General features: G+C 46.7%; 1 protein-coding gene across 2 annotated transcripts in view; it reads left to right on the plus strand.

Annotated features, from left to right (window-relative positions):
- ADAMTS17 (ADAM metallopeptidase with thrombospondin type 1 motif 17) overlaps nucleotides 1-23,762 on the plus strand; it is a 290,517-nt gene that overhangs the window by 60,483 nt on the left and 206,272 nt on the right. For both annotated transcript variants that reach the window (XM_084773343.1, XM_084773344.1), the window contains exons 5-7: nucleotides 3,288-3,371; nucleotides 4,025-4,182; nucleotides 8,947-8,990. In XM_084773343.1, the coding sequence (XP_084629469.1) occupies nucleotides 3,288-3,371; nucleotides 4,025-4,182; nucleotides 8,947-8,990 (286 nt within the window). The remainder of the gene's footprint in view (nucleotides 1-3,287; nucleotides 3,372-4,024; nucleotides 4,183-8,946; nucleotides 8,991-23,762) is intronic.

Here is a 23,762-nt window from a genome sequence, read left to right on the forward strand (position 1 = left end):
TAAAGGGTACACCTGGACCGAGGCTGATACACACGGCTGTTACATTCCTGCTACCACGTCTATGTCCCAGGAACATATTCTGCTGTCTGGGCCCTCTCTTCCAGGAATCAGGGCCTCAGGAGTAATTCACGAGCCCAGGCCTTCTCTGGAGGCCGCTGGGTAGGCAGAATCCATATCTGTACACACAGAAACAGATCTGAGCAGGGTGCCAAAGGGGTTTATGGTTGTACCATTCCCAAAGGCCTAAAAGTTGGAAGCACTGAAGTGCCTGCTGATAATGAACAGATAAGCAACATGTAGCCATATGCAACATGGAATATTATATTCAGCCTTTAAAACAAAGAAGTTTGGACATAGTCTGTAAAAAGAATAATCCCAAAGGACGTTATACTTAGTGAAATAAGCCAACCACGAATGGACAGTAGCAAATGTCCCATTTATGTCTGATATCCAGAGTCATCAGATTTATGGAGACAGAATAGAGAATGGTGATTGCTTGGGGGAAATGGTGGGTTAAGTGGTTAATGGGGATGGAGTTATTTCACAAGATATTCAAGTTCTGGAGGCACGTGGTGATGATAGTTGTGCAATAGTGCAACTGTACATAATGCCACCGAACTGTGCGTGCAAACATCGTAGAAATTATAGGCTGCAAACCATGTGAACTTTATATCAAAATAAAAGACATATATTGGTTCCATTCGGCTTAGTTACTGGCACCTTTCTACCCACTTAAGGCACTGTGAGCAAGGGACCTCGCTACCCACTGAGTGTACACCAGCAAACATTGGCATTTGTTATCCTCACCTGCGTTTTCCTCCTCAGCAGAAGGAGCCTCAGACACTGTCCAACACAATTCAATGAAAAGGGAACCTTAAGGGTGGGAGCTGCCACACACTGAACCATATGAGAGTAAGTGACTGAGGCAGCTCTTCCAAAAGGTGGAATTGAGCTAATAAGCTAAGCCAGCCAGGTCTGTAGGGGTTGGTAAACTGTGCTCAGACTGACCCTGCTGGCTGGTGTACTAGGCAGGAAGAAAGCTGCTCACTCAGTGTGTGTGTGTGTGTGTGTGTGTGTGTGTGTGTGTGTGTGTGTGTGTGTGTGTGTGTAGCTGCCATCAGTTCTAAAAAGAAAAAGGTTATGGACTGATTGGTATTTTTTAAAATGCTTCTGACCCAGGCATAGTGGCACACACTGAGTATGTAGGTGGGAGGTTGAGGCAGGATGCAAACCTGGGCTGTGTAGAGAGACTATCTCAAAAAAAAAAAAAGTGTTTACCTAGCATGCACAAGACCCCCAGGTTCAAGCCCCAGTATTGTAATAAGCAAGAGCTGTTTCTTTGTGTCTTCGCTGGGGGCATGGAGTCCCGCTCCTGGTTCTGTGTCCCTGGAGGCTGGGCAGAAGCTGTCTCCAGGACAGATGTCCAAAATGACCTCGCTGTGCAGGGTGTCCAGTGGGCTGCTGTGGCTTTTCCACATGTGTCACAGAGCCTTTTGTGTAGATGTGATTTGTTTCTCCTTGGCTGGGGTGGGGTGGGGGGGTCCTCCGGTGACACCAGAGCAGTAATCTTCAGGCACAAACTGCAGACAGAAACAGGTGGTGTGGCATCAGAAACCCTGCTCACGGGCAGCCAAGTTGGAAAGCAGGGCCGCCCGTCAGAGTTTCTTGGTTGTTCTTAACACTTCCTTAACAACCATGGAGTGGTATGAAAAACCTGAGACCATCCAGGCAAGCTGTTCGGAGGAAAAATGACATCAAGTTCACTTTATTACCATATGAAACAGACAATGAGTCTCTCTGTGGTCCCCGAAGGCACCCCAGTGTTAGAGTGCTCACTGGTCCTAACCCCTTCAGCACAGGCTAGAAGCCCTGGAGATGTTTTGTACTCACATAGCCAGTTTCTCCTTCAGGGCGTCTGAGGGCTCCAGAGTACGCATTTCCAACTTACGCCTGGGACCTCCCTTAGAGGTACTGTGAATTTAGTATATTTAGCTCTTGCCTTTTGGGGTGGGGTCTGAATGGGGCATGACGGGACTCTGGGCAAGCTCTCAGTTGCCTGAGTGACAGCTTTGTGAAAATCCTGCCTGGTGCGATGACCATCACTTCCCCCATCTGTCCCAGTCAGTCTCTCACTCCTTCTCGGGTCCCAGTCTGCCATCCCAACCATCTCTGTGTCCCCAAGTCACCCAGGTGGGAGAGCCACAGTATGCTGTTGGCAGCCAGTCTACCTGCTTGGCTCAGGCTGCCAAGGGAATGTGACAAAGACAGCCAAGGCTCTGAACACTCACTGGAGCCCAGCCAGGGTTGGACACGAGGGACAGACTTTCCAGACAATTGGCTGCACTGCTCCAGGCCCAGCCAGGTGTCTCCCTAAGCATCAGGCACTGTGGCCTTCTAGACTAACCCTGAGCACGAATTTCCATGGGAAAAAGAGACAGAGCATCTTGCTTGCATGTCTCAGGCTTGCACCTTGGTTTGGAGCTGTTATCATATGTTCATCCGTCTTTCCTGGCCTGGGAGCAGCTCCCTGCCCTGTACCCCATGGAGCTCTGTGAGCTGGTCATCTGCAGATAGCAAGGTGACAGAGTGCTTGGCGGTATTGGTCAGACGCCAACTGTTCTCTGGGATCAGAAAGCCTGTATTACAAGGTGGGGATACCATCCTTTCTTACTAGTCAGTGACGTAATCGTGACATTTCTCTTGTTATGATAAAAGATCACGACCAAGGCAACTGATAGAAGAAGAGGTTTATTTGGGCCTTATGGTTTTGGAGGGATAAGAGCACTTCATCATCCTAGCAGGGTAGGATGGCAGCAGGCAGACATGGAGGCCGGAGCTGGAACCTGAGAGAGAGCGGAGGGCTCACATCTCAAGCCACAAACAGGGAGCAGGAGAGAGCGAACTTGCAATGGTGCCTGGCTTTTAAACCTCAGAGCCCGCTCCCAGTGGTGTACTTCCTCTAACAAGGCCACACCTTCTAAACCTTCCCAAACAGGGCCACTGACTGGGGACCAGCTGCTGCCAAGTGCCAGAGACTACCCAGGGCAGTTTTCACTCAAACCACCATAGGTATCTGAAGCATGAAGCTTTCAAAACTGAATTATGCTTCTAACTGTAGCAAAACACACATAGAATTTACTGTCATAGCCATGCATACGTGTAAGTTCCGTAACATTAAATACATTCACCTCTTGCCTAACCAGCACCCTTTCTCTGTTCCAAGCCGCCCTCCAGAACACTGCTGTATCTGAAAAGTTATATTTGTATCTCTATTTCTCTCTTAACAGGTATACAACATGTTTCAGCACCAGAGCCTCGGGATTAAAATTAACATTCAAGTCACCAAGTTGGTCCTGCTGCGACAACGCCCCGTAAGTCTTCGTGGGTGCCTTTCAGAGCATGCTTAGTATCCGGTGGGTTTGGAAGTTCCCCTGGCTGTGACTGCTTGGTCGCCTTCCTGGCTTTGAAGATGGGACCGTTGTGAGAGAAGAGAAGGAAGGAGCCTGTGGTCTCGAACCATAGGAGTATTCAGGCTGCTTAGACTCTCAGGGAATGCTGAGCCGTGGGCTCACACACATCTTCCCCTGCTCCTGGAAGGTCTGGCACGTGGCTTTCACGTATGTGGGAAGCTGGGGGAGGTGTCAGAAGCAAGGACTTCCTTCCGGAGCTCCTGCCCCACTGAGACCCAGCACAGCCTTGTCTTTGCTGTTTCAGTTGAGTGCCTCCCTTGAAGCCAGTGCTACCTACAAGGTGAAATAGTCTGTGGCCGTCGAAGGAGTGTACTTCTTGGTTTTGTAGACTGTCTGTTCCTGGGAAGTAGATTGTTTTGCTTTAATGAAGTCATTGTTTGAACTTGTGGATATCTCCTGGGACCTCCTGAACATCTGCTGGTTCTAGGCTAACTCAGGAGAACGTCTATCCAATGCTGTCTCTGAGAGCATCCACCATTCGGAATACAGACTGGGTGCCCTCACTGGCTTCCTGGACGACGCTGTCTTTGACTGCCCCCTTCCATTTCTTTTAGGCCAAGTTATCCATTGGGCACCATGGTGAGCGGTCCCTGGAGAGCTTCTGTCACTGGCAGAATGAGGAGTATGGGGGTGCGCGGTACCTTGGCAATAACCAGGTGCCAGGAGGGAAGGATGATCCGCCTCCCGTGGATGCCGCTGTGTTTGTGACCAGGTGAGCCTGGAGCAAGAGGAGAAAGGCATCCTCCTTGTGAGAGCACGTTACCAATCCAGGCTTGGAAGTCGAGCCTATGTCTGCTTGCTTGGGCCTCGGGTCCCTCACTAGGCAGGACCTCACTGTTGTAGGCTTAACCTCGGAAGGCTGAGCAAAAAATTGAGCAGTTGCCCATAAACAGTACCAAACCCACAGTGTTGTCAACATTAGAAGAATCCTGAAGTTCTAGGTAACTGGAGACTTAGGACAAATCCATATGCTTCTTCCTTCTTTCCCCCACCCTTGCCCTTCTCCCCAGTAGCTAATAAAAGTAGTACGGTCAGGGTTTGCAGCTGCTGCTGACTGACTGCAGCAAACCATTATGGAGTTGAGTGTGTGCTGTGAGTTCCCTGGGGGAGGGCTCCAGGTGGGCCCATGGGTGACCTGCGCCATCTTGCAGAACATGCCAGCCACAAGACAATGGGAAACACACCCCCCCCACACACACACAGGAAACTCAATCTTTTGGATGTCCATGGGCATCACAGGAAGAGTGCTGTTTGAAGCAGTGGGTGAAGGTTCACTCCCGGCTGCAGGACTAGCCTTCTATGTAATATACAGGTTATTTTTCTAGACCAAGGAGCCAAGAAATACCTAGCAGAAACCCAAGGCAGCCTCTGAAGGTGCAAGCAATCACACTGCTGTGATTCCCTGGTGCCACTGTAGCCGCTGACCAAAAGCAGGTGACCCTAAGTACTGAGATTTATCCCCTTACGTTCAAAATTGAGGTGTTGGTAAGGCCGCACCCTGCCCGAATCCTTGACGGATGTGAATTTCTTATTGCCTCACTTCTGGTGGCCACTGCCACCCTTGGCAGGCCTTGGTTTGTGGCTGCCTCACTTGAGTTGCCCTTCCATGATCACGTGGCCTTCTTTCTGTGTCTCTTTCTGTGTCCACATCAGTCTTTGGATTAGGACCTGATCTTAACCCATTGTGACCACTTCTCAACTGGATTATGCCTAGAACCGTTTTGCAAATAAAGTCATATTCGTAGGCATTTAACCATATCTGTTCTAGGGACAGTTTTAGCTCACATATATGGATATGCATAAATACACATATACATGTGTGCATGCACGCATGTGCACAGAGAGAGAGAGAGAGAGAGAGAGAGATGGGGAAAAGAAACTTATAACTCCAGTACTTGTTTGTCAAAGACAGGACAGGAGATTGCCTGGGGTTCACTGACTAGCCCAACCTATCCAAATTAGCAATCCCCAGCCAATGGGAGTCTGCCTCAGAGAGCAAGATGATGACTCCGGAAGAATATTGTCTGGGGTTGACCTCTGGCCTCCAAATGTAAATGTATACCCACACATGTGTACCCACACATATGCACCCCCATACTCTCCCCACTCCACCATCACCCCCACCCCACCCACAGAATGTGTGCGAGAGAGAACATATCCCTCCCTATTACCAGACGGCAGACAGATGCCTGATACCTCTTCTAGCAAGTTCATCAGTAGCCAGCCCTCCAAGTAAAAGAGCTGGGCTCAATGGTGCACCTAGCAGAGACAGGGACTTGTGGCTTGCTACTGTAGTCCAATGGGTGAGTTCAGGTTCAGTGAGAGACCCTGTCGTAAAAAACTGAGGTGGAAAGAAATTAAGGAAGATCCCCAATATCGTCTTCTGACCTCCCGCACATATGCATGCATGCACATGCACACACAAACACACGCATACACATGCAAAAGCATGCACACGGACAAACCCACGTTCACACATATGTCTGGGGGCCCATTTTTTTTCTCTCTTGCGGTGACACCTCAGGGCTGCCATAAGCCCTTGTTCTTGCTTTTGTGGCACCGCTCAGTGGACGAGTCACTGCTCAGCCCCGACTCCAGAGGATGTCCTCTCAAATGCTGACTCCTGCAAGGGCAAGGCAGCAGCGTTGGAGTGCGTGGAAGAAGAGCTTTTGAGACGCCTGGTATGTAACTAAAAGCCAAGGCTACAGCTCCTCAGGTTGAGATGTTTTGCAAGGAAATGGGGGTGCAAGGTCAATGGCTGCTTGAGAGAGGTGCCCTTTCTGTCCAGAGTAACCGTAGCCAAGTTTCTAATAGGAAATCTCGCAGGCCAGGCATTGTTCAAGGGACAGCATCCCTATATTCCAGCCTTGCATCTGGCTAGTGCGAGAATTTTCTTTTCCTTCCCTGTTTTGGCCAGTGGCTAAGCCTGGGAGCTGTTCTGGACACTGGCTGCTCCAGAGGATGTGAACATGATGTCATGGCTAGCAGAGGCAGTCAGCTTTTCTGCAGCTGTGTGTGTCTAGGCTGTAGACAGCCACCATGTGTACTGTGGCTGGAGGCCAACCAAGGCCACACAGAGGACTGGGGCCCCAGCTCTAGTGCCTTTACCTTTGCTTCTGAACTTGGCCTAGGGAGACAGGCACACAGCGTTTCTCCCTGGGCCCAGCTCTGCGTGCCTGCAGCGCATATCAGGAAGACGCCCCAAAAGCGAGTGTGCAGGGCTGCCTGAAGGTCATGCTGGGGTACCACTGCAGGTCCCAGTCCTCCTCAGCACCCCTCCATCAGCCTTCTCGCGCCGCCCCCACCGTGCTTCCTGTCCAGTACCCTCCTAATGAGGAGAGGAGGCTTGCTTTACCCACTCAGCATTCTATCCCTGCTTCATCTCCACAAAACGTCTTTGGTTTGGGGCTGGGGGTTTAAAGTCACGATAATAAAGGGTTTAATTTTCCCACCATAAGAGTGGGTAGTCATAAGGGCTTTTATTTTTCTCTTTGAGTTCTAGATATTTACTGTACAATTCACAGTGATGTATGCTTGACAAGCACTGTGAACATGTATTTTAAGTATTCTCAGCAACAGACAAAAACCCCAGCAAAATATCCCCCAAACACTAAGCAAGTACCTGAGGTGATGGGCATTTCCATTAGCTAGATTTTACCACTTCACAATATACACATACAACCTGATGCTTGAATTGTATAGACATGTGCAAATTTACCTGCCAATTGATAAATAATATTATTAAAATAAGTTGACCACAGAAAGATAACCCCAAGTATACATTTATTTGTTATGAAAAACTTAGAAATTTCCAGAGGCAAAACCCTTTGAGTGGCAGATACAAGAGACCTTTCATTAATTACCTTCTTGCTTTCTCTCTGGACACACGGCTAAGCTTTTGTTCCTGTCCATGCTCCCCGCCCTGCCATTTTCCTCTGGCCTGCAGGATACCCGGTGTGCTTGGTGAAGTGACTGTCGCAAGATGGTCAGCTGTCATCCTAGACATGAGAGTGTGTGAATATAGATGCCACACAGAGCCTTTAAGCCCCGAGACTCAGAGCCTGCGGATGGGAGCGGGCTGGTGGGATCTCTGGAATTAGTGCCTAGCAGACGTAAGCTGAGCGATAACCACGTTCAGGGCTTGTCCCGTTAACACACAGCACACTGGGGATCAGAGTGGGCTGAGGTGCGCACAGAGATAGAACGGAAGGGGAGTGCCCGACTCTGCATTCTTCCCAGTGCAGTGATGTGCCCAGTTCTGCCATGCTAGGCATGACTGGAGTTCAAGGAAGAACGGGGGATAGTGAACCCTGGAGTGGAAATGTGGCAGCACCAGCCAGGGAAGGTCAGCTGGGACCAGCGCTGCCACACGCTGCCATACCTGTGCTTGGTGTCTGGCCAGTTCTAGGTTGTATTTCTTTGTTTGTTTGTATAAAGGAAAGTGAACTGTGGCTGCCTTGGGGGCTGTCATTCTCCTTCCCCAAGCCGGCATGCTGACCCACCAGTGCTCTGTGGTTGGCTACTAAGTGGGAGTGTGTAGAGGGAAGCCTGGGGATGTGTGATGGTGGAAAAGTGGGGCCCAGCCTTGATTTCCTCAAGAGAGGTGACCGTGAACCCATGGGACCTGCTGGAGCAGGCTCTGTACCTCCGCTTTCTCACTCATCTGCACACCCGGGAGATCTCGGAGAGCTTTTAAAAGGATTTCTAGAAGTGGCTGTGGTTGCCTTTCCACGGGCATAGCTAATGGCCCTTATGGCTATCCAAGCTGAGTAGCTTTGAGATACCACTGCACTTGACTTAGTAATCAATTGTCTCTGATCCACAATGTTTTTTAATTCTTTCAACTCTTGAGAGAATAACTTCTTTCTGACAACTAAGTATGAGGAAGTCCGGCTGTAAAAGGGATGTCCTCGGCTAGTGAGGTGGCTTCGTGGGTAAAGGTGCTCACCACCAAGCCTGACGACCTGAGTTCTAGTCCCATACCCCACACAGTAGAAGAAGAGAACGGGGCTCCCTCAGACTTCTGCTACATGCTTAGAGGATGTAGGTCCAACCCCTGAATGCTCTTTGGTTGGTGGTTCAGTCTCCGTGAGCCCCATGAATCCGGGTTAGTTGACTCTGTAGGTCTTGTGGTGCCCTTGACCCCTTCCAGAACCCTCAATCCTTCCTCCCACTATTCCAAAACACTCTCCGAGCTCAGCCATTGTTTGACTGCGGGTCTCTGCATCTGTTTCCATCCACCACTGGATGAAGCCTCTCAGAAGATGGTTATGCAGCGGGACTCTTCCAAGTGGTAAGGGGGCCTACCATTTAGAGCAGTCATGGATGGTTTACCTTTGACAGTCATTGTTAATTGTCTAAATTAAAGCAGCAACATTCCAGGATCACCAACCAATATTAGTATGGAATTTTCTTCTTCTACTCTTTTAGGAGTACTCTATATACCTGACTGTATCTTTCTTTCTTTCTTTTTTAGGACAGATTTCTGCGTTCACAAAGATGAACCATGTGACACCGTTGGTAAGTCTACAGTTCTAACACTGATTCAAGGGGATGATGTATCATGGGACTTCTAGTCCGAAGGAGTTACCGCGTCTCCCTGTTGTCTCTCTTCTTATAAATCAGTTCCTTGACTGTTATTGTTGATTTACCAGTATGGCCAGTGTGATGGCTTTTTATTAATTAGCATCAAAATATATCAGACCAACACTTGACTATACTATTTTTTTTTCAGGTAAGTTTTGGGGTTGCCTGTGACAGAAGGCATCTGGTTAATAGGTTGAGAAAGAATGTTATAACAAGCCAAGCAGGAGCAAGAGCCGCCAGGCAGCTCCAAGGTGTCTGCAGTTGGGAGTGTAATCGTCTCTCAGCAACTTGTGCACCCTGGCGGCTTGCTTTGTAGTCTAACCAGCACTGAGATGCACATGCATCCTTCCCTTCCCTCTCTTTCTCACCAGCCCCTCACATACAGGGCTCTTTCCTCTCCTGTTTTCAGTGATACCCACATTGGAAACCTTCCGTGTACATGCCTTTGTGAGCTCTGAGTTCGAGGCCAGTCTGATCTACAGAGAGAGTTCCAGGACAGCCAGGGCTACACAGAGAAACAAAACAGCAAAAATAAACGTTCTTAAGGTGTAGGCAGAGCGCCTGTCTACTAGGGAAAATGCAAAAGCATCTCCAGTGTTCCTTACCATCACACATAGGAAGGTCCCAAATATTGTGTTACCCCGAAAAGTTATGGATTTCATATACTCATATGTTTCAAATTACAGAAATACTGGCGGGAAGTGAGAGAGTATTGACATCATAGCTAGCATTGTAAAATTCAGATGTTTGCAACCTGTCTCAGTATGAGCAACCATGGCTCTACATGGCTGAACTGGGTGACTCGAGTTTCTTAATACATACGATGACTGCCCTGATTAGTGACTTAATAAGACCCTTCAACATCTGGTATGGTGATAGCCAACATTTATTTCACATGTTGCAGTTTATAATTTTTTTTTCACTTTATCATTCTTTAAAACTTCAGAGAACAAGATATCAAAAACCAACCAATGGGCATCTGTGCTTTGCCCTTTAGGACTGGTTCCATGACGGAGTCCCTGCGCAAAGATGGTGCTAGCCTTGTTTTATTGTGGGGCAGCTGAGCCAGGCAAGAGTCTGGCTGGAGCTGTAGACCATGGGCAGCTACAGGGAAGAGTGTTGCTGGAGTGGTTGCTCCTTCCAGCGTTCACAGGTGGCCTTTGAGCTCTTCTGGCTTGTGCCTCTGCGTCACCCTCCACCATCTCCTTGGAGAGGTTCAGGAGGCATTAGTTCCTCCTCTAGCCCTTGCCCCATAACTTCCTGATCCCCCAGAAGCCTCTGTGCTATGCAGTGCCGAGCCTGGATCTCCAAGCCTTGTGTCCCTCAGCACCTGGATGAGAATTCGAGAGGCATCTATCTATCTATCTATCTATCTATCTATCTATCTATCTATCTATCTATCTAAACAAAATCTCAAATATTCAATTTTACCAATAAAGACTTGGGAGCCAGAGAATGGAGTAAAAGCCTGTTAGCTCAGAGATACAGAGAAAGCACCTAGCTGACCTTCGTCCTAAGCCAAAATCCCAGAAGCAAAAACTAATGCTCACTTCTCACACTATCTCAAAAACTCTCAAACTGAATGTCCCTCCTTCTATTTCCTATGCGTCTCTCTATCCATATCCCTGACTTCCTCTTACTCTCTATGGTTTTTTTCAATGTTCACTCTCTGTCAACTAGCTGCTTGCTTGTCCCACCTCTTGACCTAGGGTTAGCTTTATTTAATCCTGTTTACAGTATCCAACCAGAAAGCTCTTGGATTAAAGATATGTGCTCAGGCTGATCCACACCACAACTAGAAGCAGGTTTCTCCAGTAAACAACACACTCTCAGGGCTCACAGTGTAATCAAATAGCCTGCAACACTTTTACGTACCATGATGTGCTGTTAGTATCTCACAGGGAAGGGAATGAATTCAGATGAAAGAAACTTCTTGTCTGTGAATAATATGCACTGGCACATGTGGTTTTTTCCTTCTTATGATGACAACTATCTTTCCTGTTTGTTTTGTTGAGACAGGGTTTCTTTGTGTAGACCTGGCTGTCCTGGACTCTCTATGTAGAGTGAAGGCGTGTGCCATCACGCTCAATTGACAGCTACCATTTATTTGTGAATATACAAAAATACCTATGATATGAGTTGATTGTACACTCCTCCCTTTGTGGAAGACTCTGTTGCCAATTCTAATCAAATCTCTTTTATTTATTCAGTACTCCACAATACTTTAAAGACTTTCCTCATAATACTTTTTTCATCAAAAAATGCTATAAGGTCTGTGTATCTCTGGTGACAAAAACATGTTTCACATCTCTGCAGGCCGCTGTGCCAGGTCCACTTGTCTTCAGGTGTCGTGTTTCTGGTGAGGGCTCCCTATGGCTTCAGATAGCTGCCTTCACATCACTCTCTTACTTCTGTGTGTCCCTGTCTGCTTTCTTCTTCTTCCTCTTCTTCCTCCTCCTCCTCCTCTTCTTCTTCTTCTAATGACATCAGTCACACTGGATTAGGTCCCACCTTTATGTCTCTATTAACCTTATTTAATTATATTTCTCAAAGCCCTGTCTCAAAACAGTCATACTGAGGGTCAGTACTTTACCCTGTGGATTCTGAGGATCATAGTTTAGTCCATAGGACTTTTCATTTGAGACTTAGCCATTCAAAATGAGATGGTATCGGATATCCTTTTATGACCTCTTTGGTATGTATGTTTCACTTCTTAAAGGAGCGTGTACTTTCATGGTGGGGACAGGGTTCCATTATTCTTAAGATGGCAGTGGAGTACCTGAGGGGTGGGATTCTCTGCCTCTTGCTTCCTACCATGTACTCTTTCTAATACTCTGGTGAGTTTTAATTTTTACAAGGGGATCAGACATAGGGACTTGGCATTTTACTATGTTTATTTTAATATACCATAATTCCCTTGAACATGTTATCAAGTACCTTTTAGAATGAAGTAATTTGATAAACGTAAAAATTTTAAAACTGGATGTATGACAGCCACAGACCAGCCTCAGACTCATATATACATATACATACATATATTTACATATGTATGTGTGTGATATAATGATCTATCATCTATATCTATCAATAGTGATACAGAATCAAAGGAAGTTTCCAGATTAGTAGAAAGGCCACAGTTTTGGACTCTTCCTCACCTGTGACTTGACTCTATTCTGAGCAGAAGTAAAAGCTCCACATTCACTTATGCCATCCTTGTCACAGGTCAGATCCCCCTGGCTCTGGAAGATTCCTCTATTTGCCAGTTTAATTGATACTTGTAATTAGGAGTTGACAGTCTTCTGTGGGGCGTGTGTGTGTGTGTGTGTGTGTGTGTGTGTGTGTGTGTGTGTGTGTGTATGCATGCTTATAGTTTTATGAAAACTTGAAAACTTCCAGTTCTGGGGAGGAAGGTGAGTGTATGTAGCTATGGGTTGCAGGTTTGGCAAGCTCTATCTTCCTTATACTTATTAAAGAATACAGTATCCACTCACAAGAGTTTGTTATGAATGTAGCGTTCTATCAGTATTGGAGTATTGCGTTCTCACAGTCTAGCTCACATTTCTTAGTGGAAGGCCACACACCCAAGAGTTGGGCAACACCAACTGTCTAGACATGATTACAAAAAGTAGGGAAGCAGGATATCTGAGAGGAGTTAAGAAAGGGGTGAATATGACCAAAATACATTCTATAAATTCTCAAAAGAACTCATTTTTTTAAAAAAGGGGGGAAATGTTTCTGGGGAAACCAAAGAGAATGTATTTAATACAGCAACTCCTCCCTTAGCACAATTAGCTCTAGACATTGGTAGAACATAGTTAAAATGCCAATTAGCTTGTGCTCAGATGCTGGGAGAAAGTCTTCTAAAACGCCATTTGTAAAGGAGAGATGTGGGTGACCCTAGGTGCGTCTTGCTCTTGCCTCCTCATATGGCTGTTGTCATGGTGGCTAGATAAAAATGTAAGCGTGTGTCTGTCATACATGTGTGCATACCAGGTGCAAGTGTTAGACCGTGCAGTGGGTGCTTCCTGGGTCTGACAGGGTGGTTCTGCTCTGTCTGTGCCTGTGAGTTCTCTCAGCCCTGGGTTCGTTCTTGTAAGAGCCTCCCGAGGAGAACTGTCTGGCGTGGAAGGTCTACTACAGTGTGAGCACTCTGTGTCTGGGATGTGGCTGGGCATCCATAGCTGAAACCATTGCCCCAGAGGACCACATTCTCCTTGTGTCACTCTTCTTGTCAGAGTCTCTTCTGAGGTTCCATAATGCCTGGACTGTGCTGGAAAATGGCGAAAAGACAGGGGTGTGTTTCCCCGTGGAGTAGAACTCCATCGGCCCTTTGGAGATGTGGAACTAGATAAAGACCAATGAAACATGTGGGTGTGCCTAGCTGCCTTTGGAATTAGACAGCAAGATGGCTGAAGAAGCAAAGAAGATCAACACACTAGGTGTCCAACAGGGGATGAGAAATGTAGGCTTGGACATTAATTGCTTAGGGCAGCAACACCGTTGCCCTTAAAGACATACATCTTTCTTTCTTTTTTTGAGATTGCAATATCATTACATCATTTCCCGTTTCCGTTTTCTTCCTCAAAACCCTTTCATATACCCCTGCTTGCTCTTTTTCAAATTCATGGCTTCTCTTTACATTAATTGTGTATGTGTACACACACACACACACACACACACACACACACACACACACACACACGATATAGACTGAACAGATTGTATTTATGTGTACATATATAATGTTACTTATATGTGTGTGTTTCAGGGCTGATCATTTGGTATTGGATAACGAATTGGAGTGCTCTTCCCTGAGGAGGACCATTTTTCCAGCTGTCAGCATTTGTTAGTTGCCTGTCATCCTTTGTGTAAGGTTGCAGCCTTATGAGCTTTCCCCTGCTCACTTTAGCATGCCTGTTATGATCTTAATTCAGCTCATGCTTGGGCAGTTATGCTGATGAATCTATATGCATAGCTTCTGACACTCCTAGGAGACACAAACTTACACCAAGTCCCCTGATCTTTCCTTCCCATCTTCCACACGGATCCCTGAGCCTCAGCTGCAGGAGTTGTATTACAGGAGACTGTTGCCCTTTAAACGTGCTGTTCCTCAAGGATGGTGCCTGAGTAGCTTTAGGCCACTGTATCAGACACACTTTATTGGGGACATTGGTGTTAGGCCAAAGCCCACCACCTTTTCATTCTTAGCATGGCCTTGATGTGACAGTTATCAGAGGGGCTTCTCTGGTCCCCTGTTCCCCTTGGCCAAGGGAACACTTTATGATTAGCTTGGAAGGAAGTACCATTCTTGCTTGTATGAGAGGACTATTCTTACTGTTAGAACCAAGCAAGCAAGCAAGTCCTTCTCTAGGAGACTGTGGAAGCAGAGTTATCACTGGGAAATGAGGCAGTGCTATAATTCTGTGTTGGAAGACAGCTATGGGAAGTCACTTTACCAAAAATGCAGTGAGGTCTTGTGTATGCAGGAAGGGCTTGGAGCCCAAGGATTACCACTAGGGGCTCCACAAGAGCCCTTCTTTACTAGTTGGAGGAAGCCCAGGAGAGGCAGAGAAGACACAGTTTACTGTAGGGGTCCCTCATGGTCCCTGTTGCCATCTGCAGGGCTCCATCATCTCCACAGTGAAGGCGAAGCCTACTCAAGAGCCACTCATTGGGAAAGGGCACAGGCAAGGCTCGGACCTGTGGTCTGGACATTGGGATAACATCTTGCTTCTGCATCATCCTCTGTGAATTGCTTTCCATATCCAGATGTACCCTAATCTGTACCATGGAAATGATAATCCTCAGGGTTCTTATGAGGATAAAGGGGATAACTGAACATATCCGTTAATTTGGTGGTTGTCAAGAGTCAGAACATAAGGGTGAAGGGATAGCTCCAAGGTTAAGAGCATATAAGGAGAGCCCAAGTGTGGTTCTCATCACCTATGTCGGATGGCTCACAACTACCTGTAAGTGTAGTTCAGGGGATCTGACACCATCTTTTGTCCTTCTCAGGCACCTGCACACATGTGAAAGACATACATAATTTAAAAATAAAAATCTAGAAACTATCCCACCCCAAGACAGTAAATACATGCTACCAAGGCTGTGGTGCTGGCGGTCCTGGAAAAATTTTCATCTCCCATAGAAAACAGAAGAGTGTTTTCTTCCCCCAGATTAAAGTGTAATGCAAGAATTCCAATTCTGGATATGTAACAGGAAGTCGCCAGAGCAGTTACTTGAACAGACGTTTGCACACTTGTGTTCATAGTAATACCGTTCCTGAGCGCCAAAAGGTGGGAGCATTCTTAAGTGTTCACAGATTAATAAATGCAGTGTGGTGTGCACGTATGGTAGGAAGATAAGTCAACCTTAAAACAGACACAGACCACATCGTGGATGGGCCTTTGGGACATGATGCTGAACAAAACAAGCCTAAGTTAGAAAAGCATATGTGTGTGGGATTCCAAATGCATAAGGCACCTGGAAGAGAATATTCATAGAGACAGAAAATGGTCATGTCCAGGGGGTAGGAGGAGAGGGAAATGGTGAGCTATTCCTTAATAGCCTAAAGTTCAGCTTTACAAGATGAAAACTTGGAGCTGGATGGTAATTGGTTTTAATCGTCGATTTGATGCAAGGTCAAATCACTAGGAGAGAGTCTTAGTGGTAGTTATTCTGGGTTGGGTTGGCCTATAGGTATTTCCCTGAAGGATTTTCCTTGGAGCAATTGATATGGGAAGACCCAGCCCACTGTGGGCAACATCATCCCCTAGGCTTGGGTCCTGAACTGTATAAGACTAGAGAAAGTGAGCTAAGTGCTAGAGACATGCGCATAATCATTCCTCTCTCTGCTCTTAACTGTTGGCAAGAACTGTTCTTGCCTGATCTTCCTCACAATGATGAATCATAGCCTGGAACTGTCAGCCAAACACACGATTTCTCCCTCAACTGCTTATGCCGAGGGTGTTTTATCACGCCAACAAAAGCAAAATCGGGATAGCGGTAATGGTTGAACAACCATGTAAATGAATTTATTGCCACCGAACTGTGCACTGAGCAGTGGTTAATATGATAAGCTTTGTGTTGTTTTAGTTGGCCATGGTGGAGTTTGTTTGTTTTGATTATGTTAGGTGAGAGTACACGGAGAAAAATTGTAAATAAGATTCTGTAGTGTTTTTTTGTTTTTTGTTTTGTTTGTTTGCTTTGTTTTTACAACTGCACTTGGAGAACAATTCCCACGTAGCAGGGAGTCCTCCTGTATGTAAGGAGGAATGGGGCTCTAGCTGGGGTGCTGGCAGTGCATGATGGGGGAGTTTGTCTACTAGAAGACAGAGGAAAGGTGGGCAAGGGAAAAGAGGGGGTCAGGGAGAGTAGGAAGTGATGCTGGAGCTAAAGTAAGGCCTTTTTAAAAATGTTTTAAAGTTTTCTTTTTGGTTGTCAAGCTGTGCTGTACAGCTCAGTTAGACCATGTGGCTCACCGATATTTTTAGACTGTAGGCAATCCACACTGCAGTTGGCAATAAAACTGCCCTTTAGTCTATCCATGAGTTCATTTCCCCCACAGCTGCTCAGCCTTTGGACTCCTTGTATAAAGAGATGAGGTCAGCCACTAAGGCCATTGTGGTGCTGGGAACTGACCACAGGCTCAGCTTTCGGTGACCTTCAAGGCTCAGGGCTGTATCTTACAGGAGAATGTTTACAGATTACTTCATAGAGACAGTTTCTTGGGTTCCCTTGATCACTGTGCATGTATAAGTTGAAGAACCCTCAACCCTCTCTTGTAAAGTTGGAAGCTGGCTCTGAATTTTTAATCTCAACTTCTTCATATATACAACTTTAAGAAATCAGAGTGCTTTGAGAGGGGCAGAGATGGTTCAGCTGAGTCAGTGGTTCTCAGTCTTCCTAATGCAGTGGTCCTTTAATACAGCTCCTCAAATTGTGGTGACCCCCAACCATAAAATTGTTTCATAACTGTAATTTTCCCACTGTTATGAATCAATCATAAGTGTAAATATCTGATATGTGACCCCTGTAAAAAGGGTGGTGTAGTGAGAATTTTGGAATTTTGGCTTCTTTACAGAACACACAAATAAGACTGTTTTTGTTTTAATCCCAGGTGTGAGGATGTGGAGCTGACTATGATTTGCCTCGTGCTCTAGCAGAGGCATGGTTTTGCCAGCTGCCATTGTGCGAGAGCCGGTGTGAGGTGCTGCTTTGGTGGTTGGATGTTGTTGGTTGCTGTTGGTTGTGGTTTGTTAAGTAATCCTGCACAAAGAAATGAAAAGAAGAAGAAGAAATCAGATATCCTGGTCGTGAAGATCAAGCTTTCCCCCAAGGAAAGCTTGTCTCAATGCCCCTAAGTGGCAGGAAGCAGTCTAACAATAATGTCGCCCCCTTTCCCCTCTGTCCTTTTTTCCTCTCCTATCTAATGTTAGGAGATTGAAAGGGAAGAAGGAAAGGTCTGGTGACAGGTGGAAGAAAAAGGATCTTACAGGTAGTAAAAATTGGTTACAGGATTTTTCAACCTTCAAAGGGGTTATCACCCACGGATGGAGAAATGCTGGGCTGATGAAACTTGCTGTTTCGCTGTTGAGCAGAGACCAGCTCTTGGCCTAGCTGCCACTTAGGACTAAAGTTCAATGGCTTTGGAGGGATTGACATGGGTGAATGTGATCAGAACTTATCACAAGTAGGAATAGACCGTCACGGTTAATAAAGAACTGAGCCGTGGTTCAGAAGAAACCTGTGTCATGACCAGAGAAGCGGCTGTCCCTGCCTAGAGAAGGGCTGAGCCATAGTTGGGTAAGGGCGGGCTGAATCATAATTGGGACTTGCCACGTGGTCCAGGGTATTATGGTAAATATTGTTAGCTGATATTCAGGGGATTTTCCCCTTTGAGAGATTAAATTTCTTAATCTTCCTGGCAAGTGCCAATAGCAGCCTTTTGCCCAATGGACCGAGATTGGAGATGACATGTGACGTTTTGAGGTTTTTGCCTTTACAAACCTCCTATGAGCAATGCTTAGAGATCTTTCTTCATTGATCATCCTAATGTTACCCAAAGAATTGGCAGCCACAGTCCCCGCAACTGAGTGTTATGGGAGTGAGAAGATAAGAGTATGGGGACACTGAAATTGGGGTTCTGTTTGGCAGTGCTTAATTTCCATGTTCAGAAAATGAAGTCTGCATCTCTCTAAGATCCCAGGCTTTTCAAGCTTTGAGATATCAAACCCCTGAAGACGTGGCCAGGTAACACTGCCTTTCCCCCAAGTAGGTGTAGTGTTAGAGATGGAGTGGAAATTTTGTGTGATTTTAGAGGAGGATGAGAAAGCCGCCTTGGTCTTACAGAGGGGGTAAAGATAAGTCCCTCTCTTCCATTTTTTCTTAAATATCCCAGAGTAACAAGAGGAAAACAAAGAGAGAAACTGAATGTGAACATGATACATGATGAAGGACTAAGTGGCGAGTAACTTGAACGGGCTCTTAGGACTTGGGCTTCTGAGCAGCTCAAGAAAAGGAAAATAACACATTTAAAGTAACAAAACAATGAGAAAGGCTTTGCATTTCTAGGCTGAGAAACTGAGGTGGTAAGTGTGGATAAAATTGCCATCCCTAGACTGGTACAGGCCTAGAGTTATCCCTGGTGATAAACTTTGGTCTTTCTGTTATGCTCTGCAGGTCAAGGAGCCCGGTGGTTTATTACATATCAAAGCCAGATGCTGGTTCCCTGGCTCCAGAGTCGTCCTTTGTAGCTCTTTCCCTCAGTGTTGAAGAGAGGCCCATCCAGTTCTCACTTTGTCTCCTCTTGTTCATTACATAGCCTACGTCTCTTGTTGGTAAGAGGCACCACATGGATAGGGTATGTATGGACTTTCTTTCTGAGACAACGTGCCTGAGAAAGTACATTAAAATGGTGGAGAAACAGCTGGGTGTGGTGGGACGCACCTGGGAAGAGGGGCTAAGGCTTGAGATGCCTGATTTCAAGGTCAGTCTAGGTTCTAGGCCAGCCTGAGCTACAACAGCAAGATTTTGCCTCAAACAAAAATGAAAACAAAGCAAGAGAGATAAGAAGTTGTATAACCCACAGTTTCAAAGGCTTGAATCCATGGTTGGCTAGCATCATCGATCTTGGGCCTTCGGTGAGGCAGGCAGACCATCTTGGTGGAAAGCATTTGCTGGGGTAAAGCTGTTCGTTGTGTGGTGAGGAAGCAGAGACAGAGAGGACAGGGCTATGTTCCCAATATCCCTTCAAGGTTACATCCGCCCTACAACACAGGCTCGTGATCACACCTCTAAAACATAGTACTTGGGAGACATTCACGATCCAGACCATGGGAAGCACCAACACAGTTCAGCATATTACATGCCAGGGAATGGGGAGCTTCAAGAGCCAAGTCAGCTTTCATTTGTTCTTAGGAAATTGGAGAGCTTTGCTGTAGCAGAGCTGTCCCCGTGGCTGTCTTAGTCACTGCTCTGCTGCTGCGTAGAGACAGCATGAGTAAAGCAACTCTTATTAAGAGGAAGCGTTTAATTGGAGGCTGGCTTACAATTTCAGAGGTTTAGTCCATTTTTATCATGGCGGCACTTATGGTGATGGAGCAGATGGAGAGAGACAGACAGACAGAGACAGAGACAGAGAACTCAGCCTAGCATCAGCTTCTGAAACCCCAAAGCCCACCCCTAGTGACATGCTTCCTCCAACAAGCCACGCCTTCTGATCCTTCTCAAATAGTGTCATTCTCTAACGACTAAGCATTCAGATAAATAAGCCCCTGGGGGCCATTCGTATTCAAATTACTAGCCTTCAACACCATTTTTAAGACTAAGGCTTTATTTTGTTAACACATGGGGAAACTGAGGTATCGAAAGGATACAGTTCTCATGTAGAATTACCTCACTCATGAATGGTCAAGCTGAGATCAGCTAACTCACTCTGATGCCTGGGGGCTGAATTCCCAGGCCATCCTGCCAGCTCTGTACCATCTCTGCTTTTCAGCAAGTGCTAAATTACCCATCACCATTTCCCCCTGAACTCGCTACCTTTCTATGTCTTTATTATGTGAACTATTTTTTAGATGGATCTTTGCCCTTGTAGACACATTCTGCTTTCCTACATTCACAGTGTTGAGTGCCTGCCAGGTCTCACTCTAGCCTTGGCAATGCCAATGCACAAAACAGGTAAAGGCTTCCCTTCTTGGTGGGGCAGGGCGGGGCTTCAGTGATGATCAGTGTGAGTGTGCTGGCTTTCCATTACCTTCACAAACACCTGAGAGAATGACAAAAGGTTTATTTTTAACATTTTTTATGTGTTTGTGTTTTGTGCTCACGTGCGTAGGTGTGTGGGTGTTGGAGGGGTGGGATACGTATAAAAACCAGAAGAAGGGATTAGATCCCCTGAAACTGGATTTACAGATGCCTGTGAGATGCCATGTGGGTACTGGGAACCAAGTCTGTTCTCCTCCTCTGTATGAGCAGCACGTGCTATTACCTGCTGAGCCATCTTTCTGGCCCCAGAGAAAAGATGTTTCTACTCAAAGATGTACAAGTTTCCATTCCTGCTTAGTTGGCCCCATTGGGAGGGCAGAATATCATGATGACAGTTCATGGTGGGTCCAAACCCATCACCGTGTGGCAAGATAGAAAGACCGTGCATGGTTGGGAGAGGGGGAGACAACACACGCGAGTGCATAAATATTCAAGCAAGAAAGTAAAAGCAGCACCTCACATCTCTTGAAGGGCATACCCTGCAGTGACCTCAAGTCCTCCAAATACGTCACATTTTTGCAAAGGTTCTGCCATTTCCTAGTAGTGTCCACTTGGGACCAGGCCTTTAACACACGTGCATTTCTGAGACATTCAGCACCAAACTGTAGCAATAAGCGGACTTTAGGGTGTGGTACCGGTAGATGGTAAAGGAGTCGGGACAGATAGTCGAGGATATGAGACATGAAATTTTAGTTAGTGTGGCCAAAGGCTTTTCAGAGAAGGGACATTTTGGAAAGCGTTTGTAATACCTTTGCCTTGCCAGGCCTTCTAGAAGCCCCACGTTATCAAGCCAATATTAATCTGCACAGGCACAGCAAGGGTCTCCCACATAGGCAACTGTCCCATCCATATTCAGAGTCCCTCGTCTCCCTCCACCTTTGCTCCTTAGGGAGAAGCAAAAAGACCAGGGAGAGCTCAAGATCCCTCCCGAGCTGGGTTTGCTCCTGGCAGAGTCACACCACAGGCTGTGGCTCAAAGCCACACCTTCCCCCATGTTGTCTCTCCCGAAGACCAACCCTAGGTTCATGGAAAATCTGATGTGGTGGCAGGCCACTGGGGCAAGGCAATTCCTTGGATGTGAGTCAATGTCCTGATGAGCATGGCCATCCCCGGCCCCAGAGGAGCAGTTTGGTTACCATCTCTAATCAGGGTCAGCTGTGAGAGTGCTACAGCCTCAACCAGGCACACGTGGGAAGGAGCTCGGACACTCGCATCATCGCTGCCTCTTGGAAAAGGGTGAATGTTTAAGACAAGCACACGAGCGGTAATGAAATAACAGTAAACAATGAGCAAGCTACTCTAGAATCAAGCTGTCCGTGCCAGTTTTTTTTTTTTAAGTTAGCAAACCACAACAAGGAAATAGAGGACCCTCCGCTACAGTAACAGGAAGCGGGGATTCTTGAAGCGTGGTCCCTGAATCAGCAGCTTTAATGCTGACAGTGCCACTGAGCTGCCTCATTCTGATAACTGGAAGGTAGAGCCCAGCACCTTATTTTAAGGAGCCCCAGGTTGGCTCATTTGCATGTCAATCTCAGAAGCACTCTCAACACAAGAAAGTTAATAATGGATCCATTATACAAGACAATACAACCCGCTACCCCAGATCCATTCTCCTCTGCTACCTCATAGATGTGCCAGGTGTTGACTATATTGGCCTGATTTCAGCCACCCCTGTTCAGTAGCCTCAGTGTTGGACAGGACCTTGGAAGCCTTTGTGTCGGTAGAGGGGGAAAAATACTTGGAGCTAAAAAGTAAAAGTTGGGAAAGTTCTAGAAGTTCTCAATTCTTCCTCCAACCCTTATGTATTAGAATTCCTGTTGCTTGGTGTGGGTCAGGATGTCATGTGGTCACAAGCGCTCTAGTGACTGTATAGTGAATTGTCACAGACACTACTCTAAATCTTGGTGACAAAAGGCAGAATATCTGTCTATCGCTGATCTCTCTTTCATGTCTCTTTCTTTTTCTCCCTCCCCCTCTCTCTCCACTGAGGAATGAATGGGGCTAGTTCATGATGGAGGCATTCTCTCGTGTGTGTATAAGCATGCAAACACCTGAAGAGGAGACTGGGAAGCCCCGAGTGCCCTCGCCTTTCTTCCCAGTGCGGGCCCTGGGTGTGGCTTTTCTGACAGCTGGGATCAGCTCATATCTCTGAAGACATCAAAGCAATAACCCGGTGCTCCCCTCACACCTCTGTTGGCCTCCTCTTCTCAGGTTGCTGTAGTAGGGTCATGGACCAAAGGTGCTGTTGTACAGCCCAAGGCTCTCTTCTCTCTCCTCACAGCATCCAGGGTGTTAGGCCGTGTAAATGACTCACTTTATTATTGTTGTTGTTAAAAGCCAGTTGAACAGAATGCTTCTCCCCACAAATTCCCGATGCTCTCCTCTTGTTTGGTTTCATAATATTCCAGATATTTTCTATTGTCTCCTGTACCCCATGGTTACAAAATCAAACAGGACAAAACAGCTGTGCAAAGGCGGTGGAGGGGGCTGGGATTCAGGAGCAGCCAGGATGGCTCATCTCTCTCCTTGGCTCAGCTGCTGATTAAATGGAAGGGTTCCCAGAGAGGCAGCAGCAGCAGAGCGCCTGGGGAGTCCCTGGGGTCAGCCTTACAGGCCGGTTGCTGCAGTTCCCGAGCCACAGAGCTCCGACTGCCAAGATAAACATGGGTTTTGAGATAAAGTCCCAACCCCAAGAGGTTTTCATCTTGGAAAAAGAGCTCGCAAGACAGTCTGTGTGTTGGAGAAGGAGGCATGTTTGCCCACACCCAGCTCTGCAAGCGGTATGTGTGAAAGCCCACAGGAGCTAAGAATGTAGGGGTTAGAGATAGGGCTAAGGAGACGGGGAAGGAGTAGAAGGAAGTACCTCCAGGCTGCTTCCTCTTTTTACCGTTGTGAGACCTGGAGAATAAGACCTCCCTGCTTTCCCTCCTGAGAAAAGCTTTGATGGGCACATAGACAAAATGGTAGAGATGAAGTGTGAAACCAATAGGCAGCATTTGTCACGGAGCCTGCCTACCTGGTGGAAAAGTATGTATGGGTTTTATTAACAGCTCGGTGCTTGGGAATATGGCTCGGTGTCAGAGGCTTGTCTACCACACTCAAGGCTCTTGATTCGATCCTATCCCCAGTACAATAAAAACAAAATTTAGTAGTCACCCAGACATTCTATTGGCTTAATTTCTAAAGACGCCTCATACACACTTTGAAACAACCACCAGTCTTGGCCTGTGCTGTTCCCAGCATGGTTGGGGGTCGGAGTCTGCACCCTGGCAACCCTAACAAACTGGGTCTAGCCGCCTGTCCTCAGGCAAGCAATGATCAACAGGAGAAAAGGGAGACTTATTCAATATGGCCACATCGGAAAGAAGGACAAATAAAGAGGTTAGCTGACCTCCCCCTAACTCTGCTTTCTGGGTCCTAACACAAAGCTCAGACAGG

Source organism: Acomys minous (genome assembly GCF_964271855.1).
Source record: "Acomys minous genome assembly, chromosome: 2".
In the NCBI taxonomy this organism is placed as follows: domain Eukaryota; kingdom Metazoa; phylum Chordata; class Mammalia; order Rodentia; family Muridae; genus Acomys; species Acomys minous.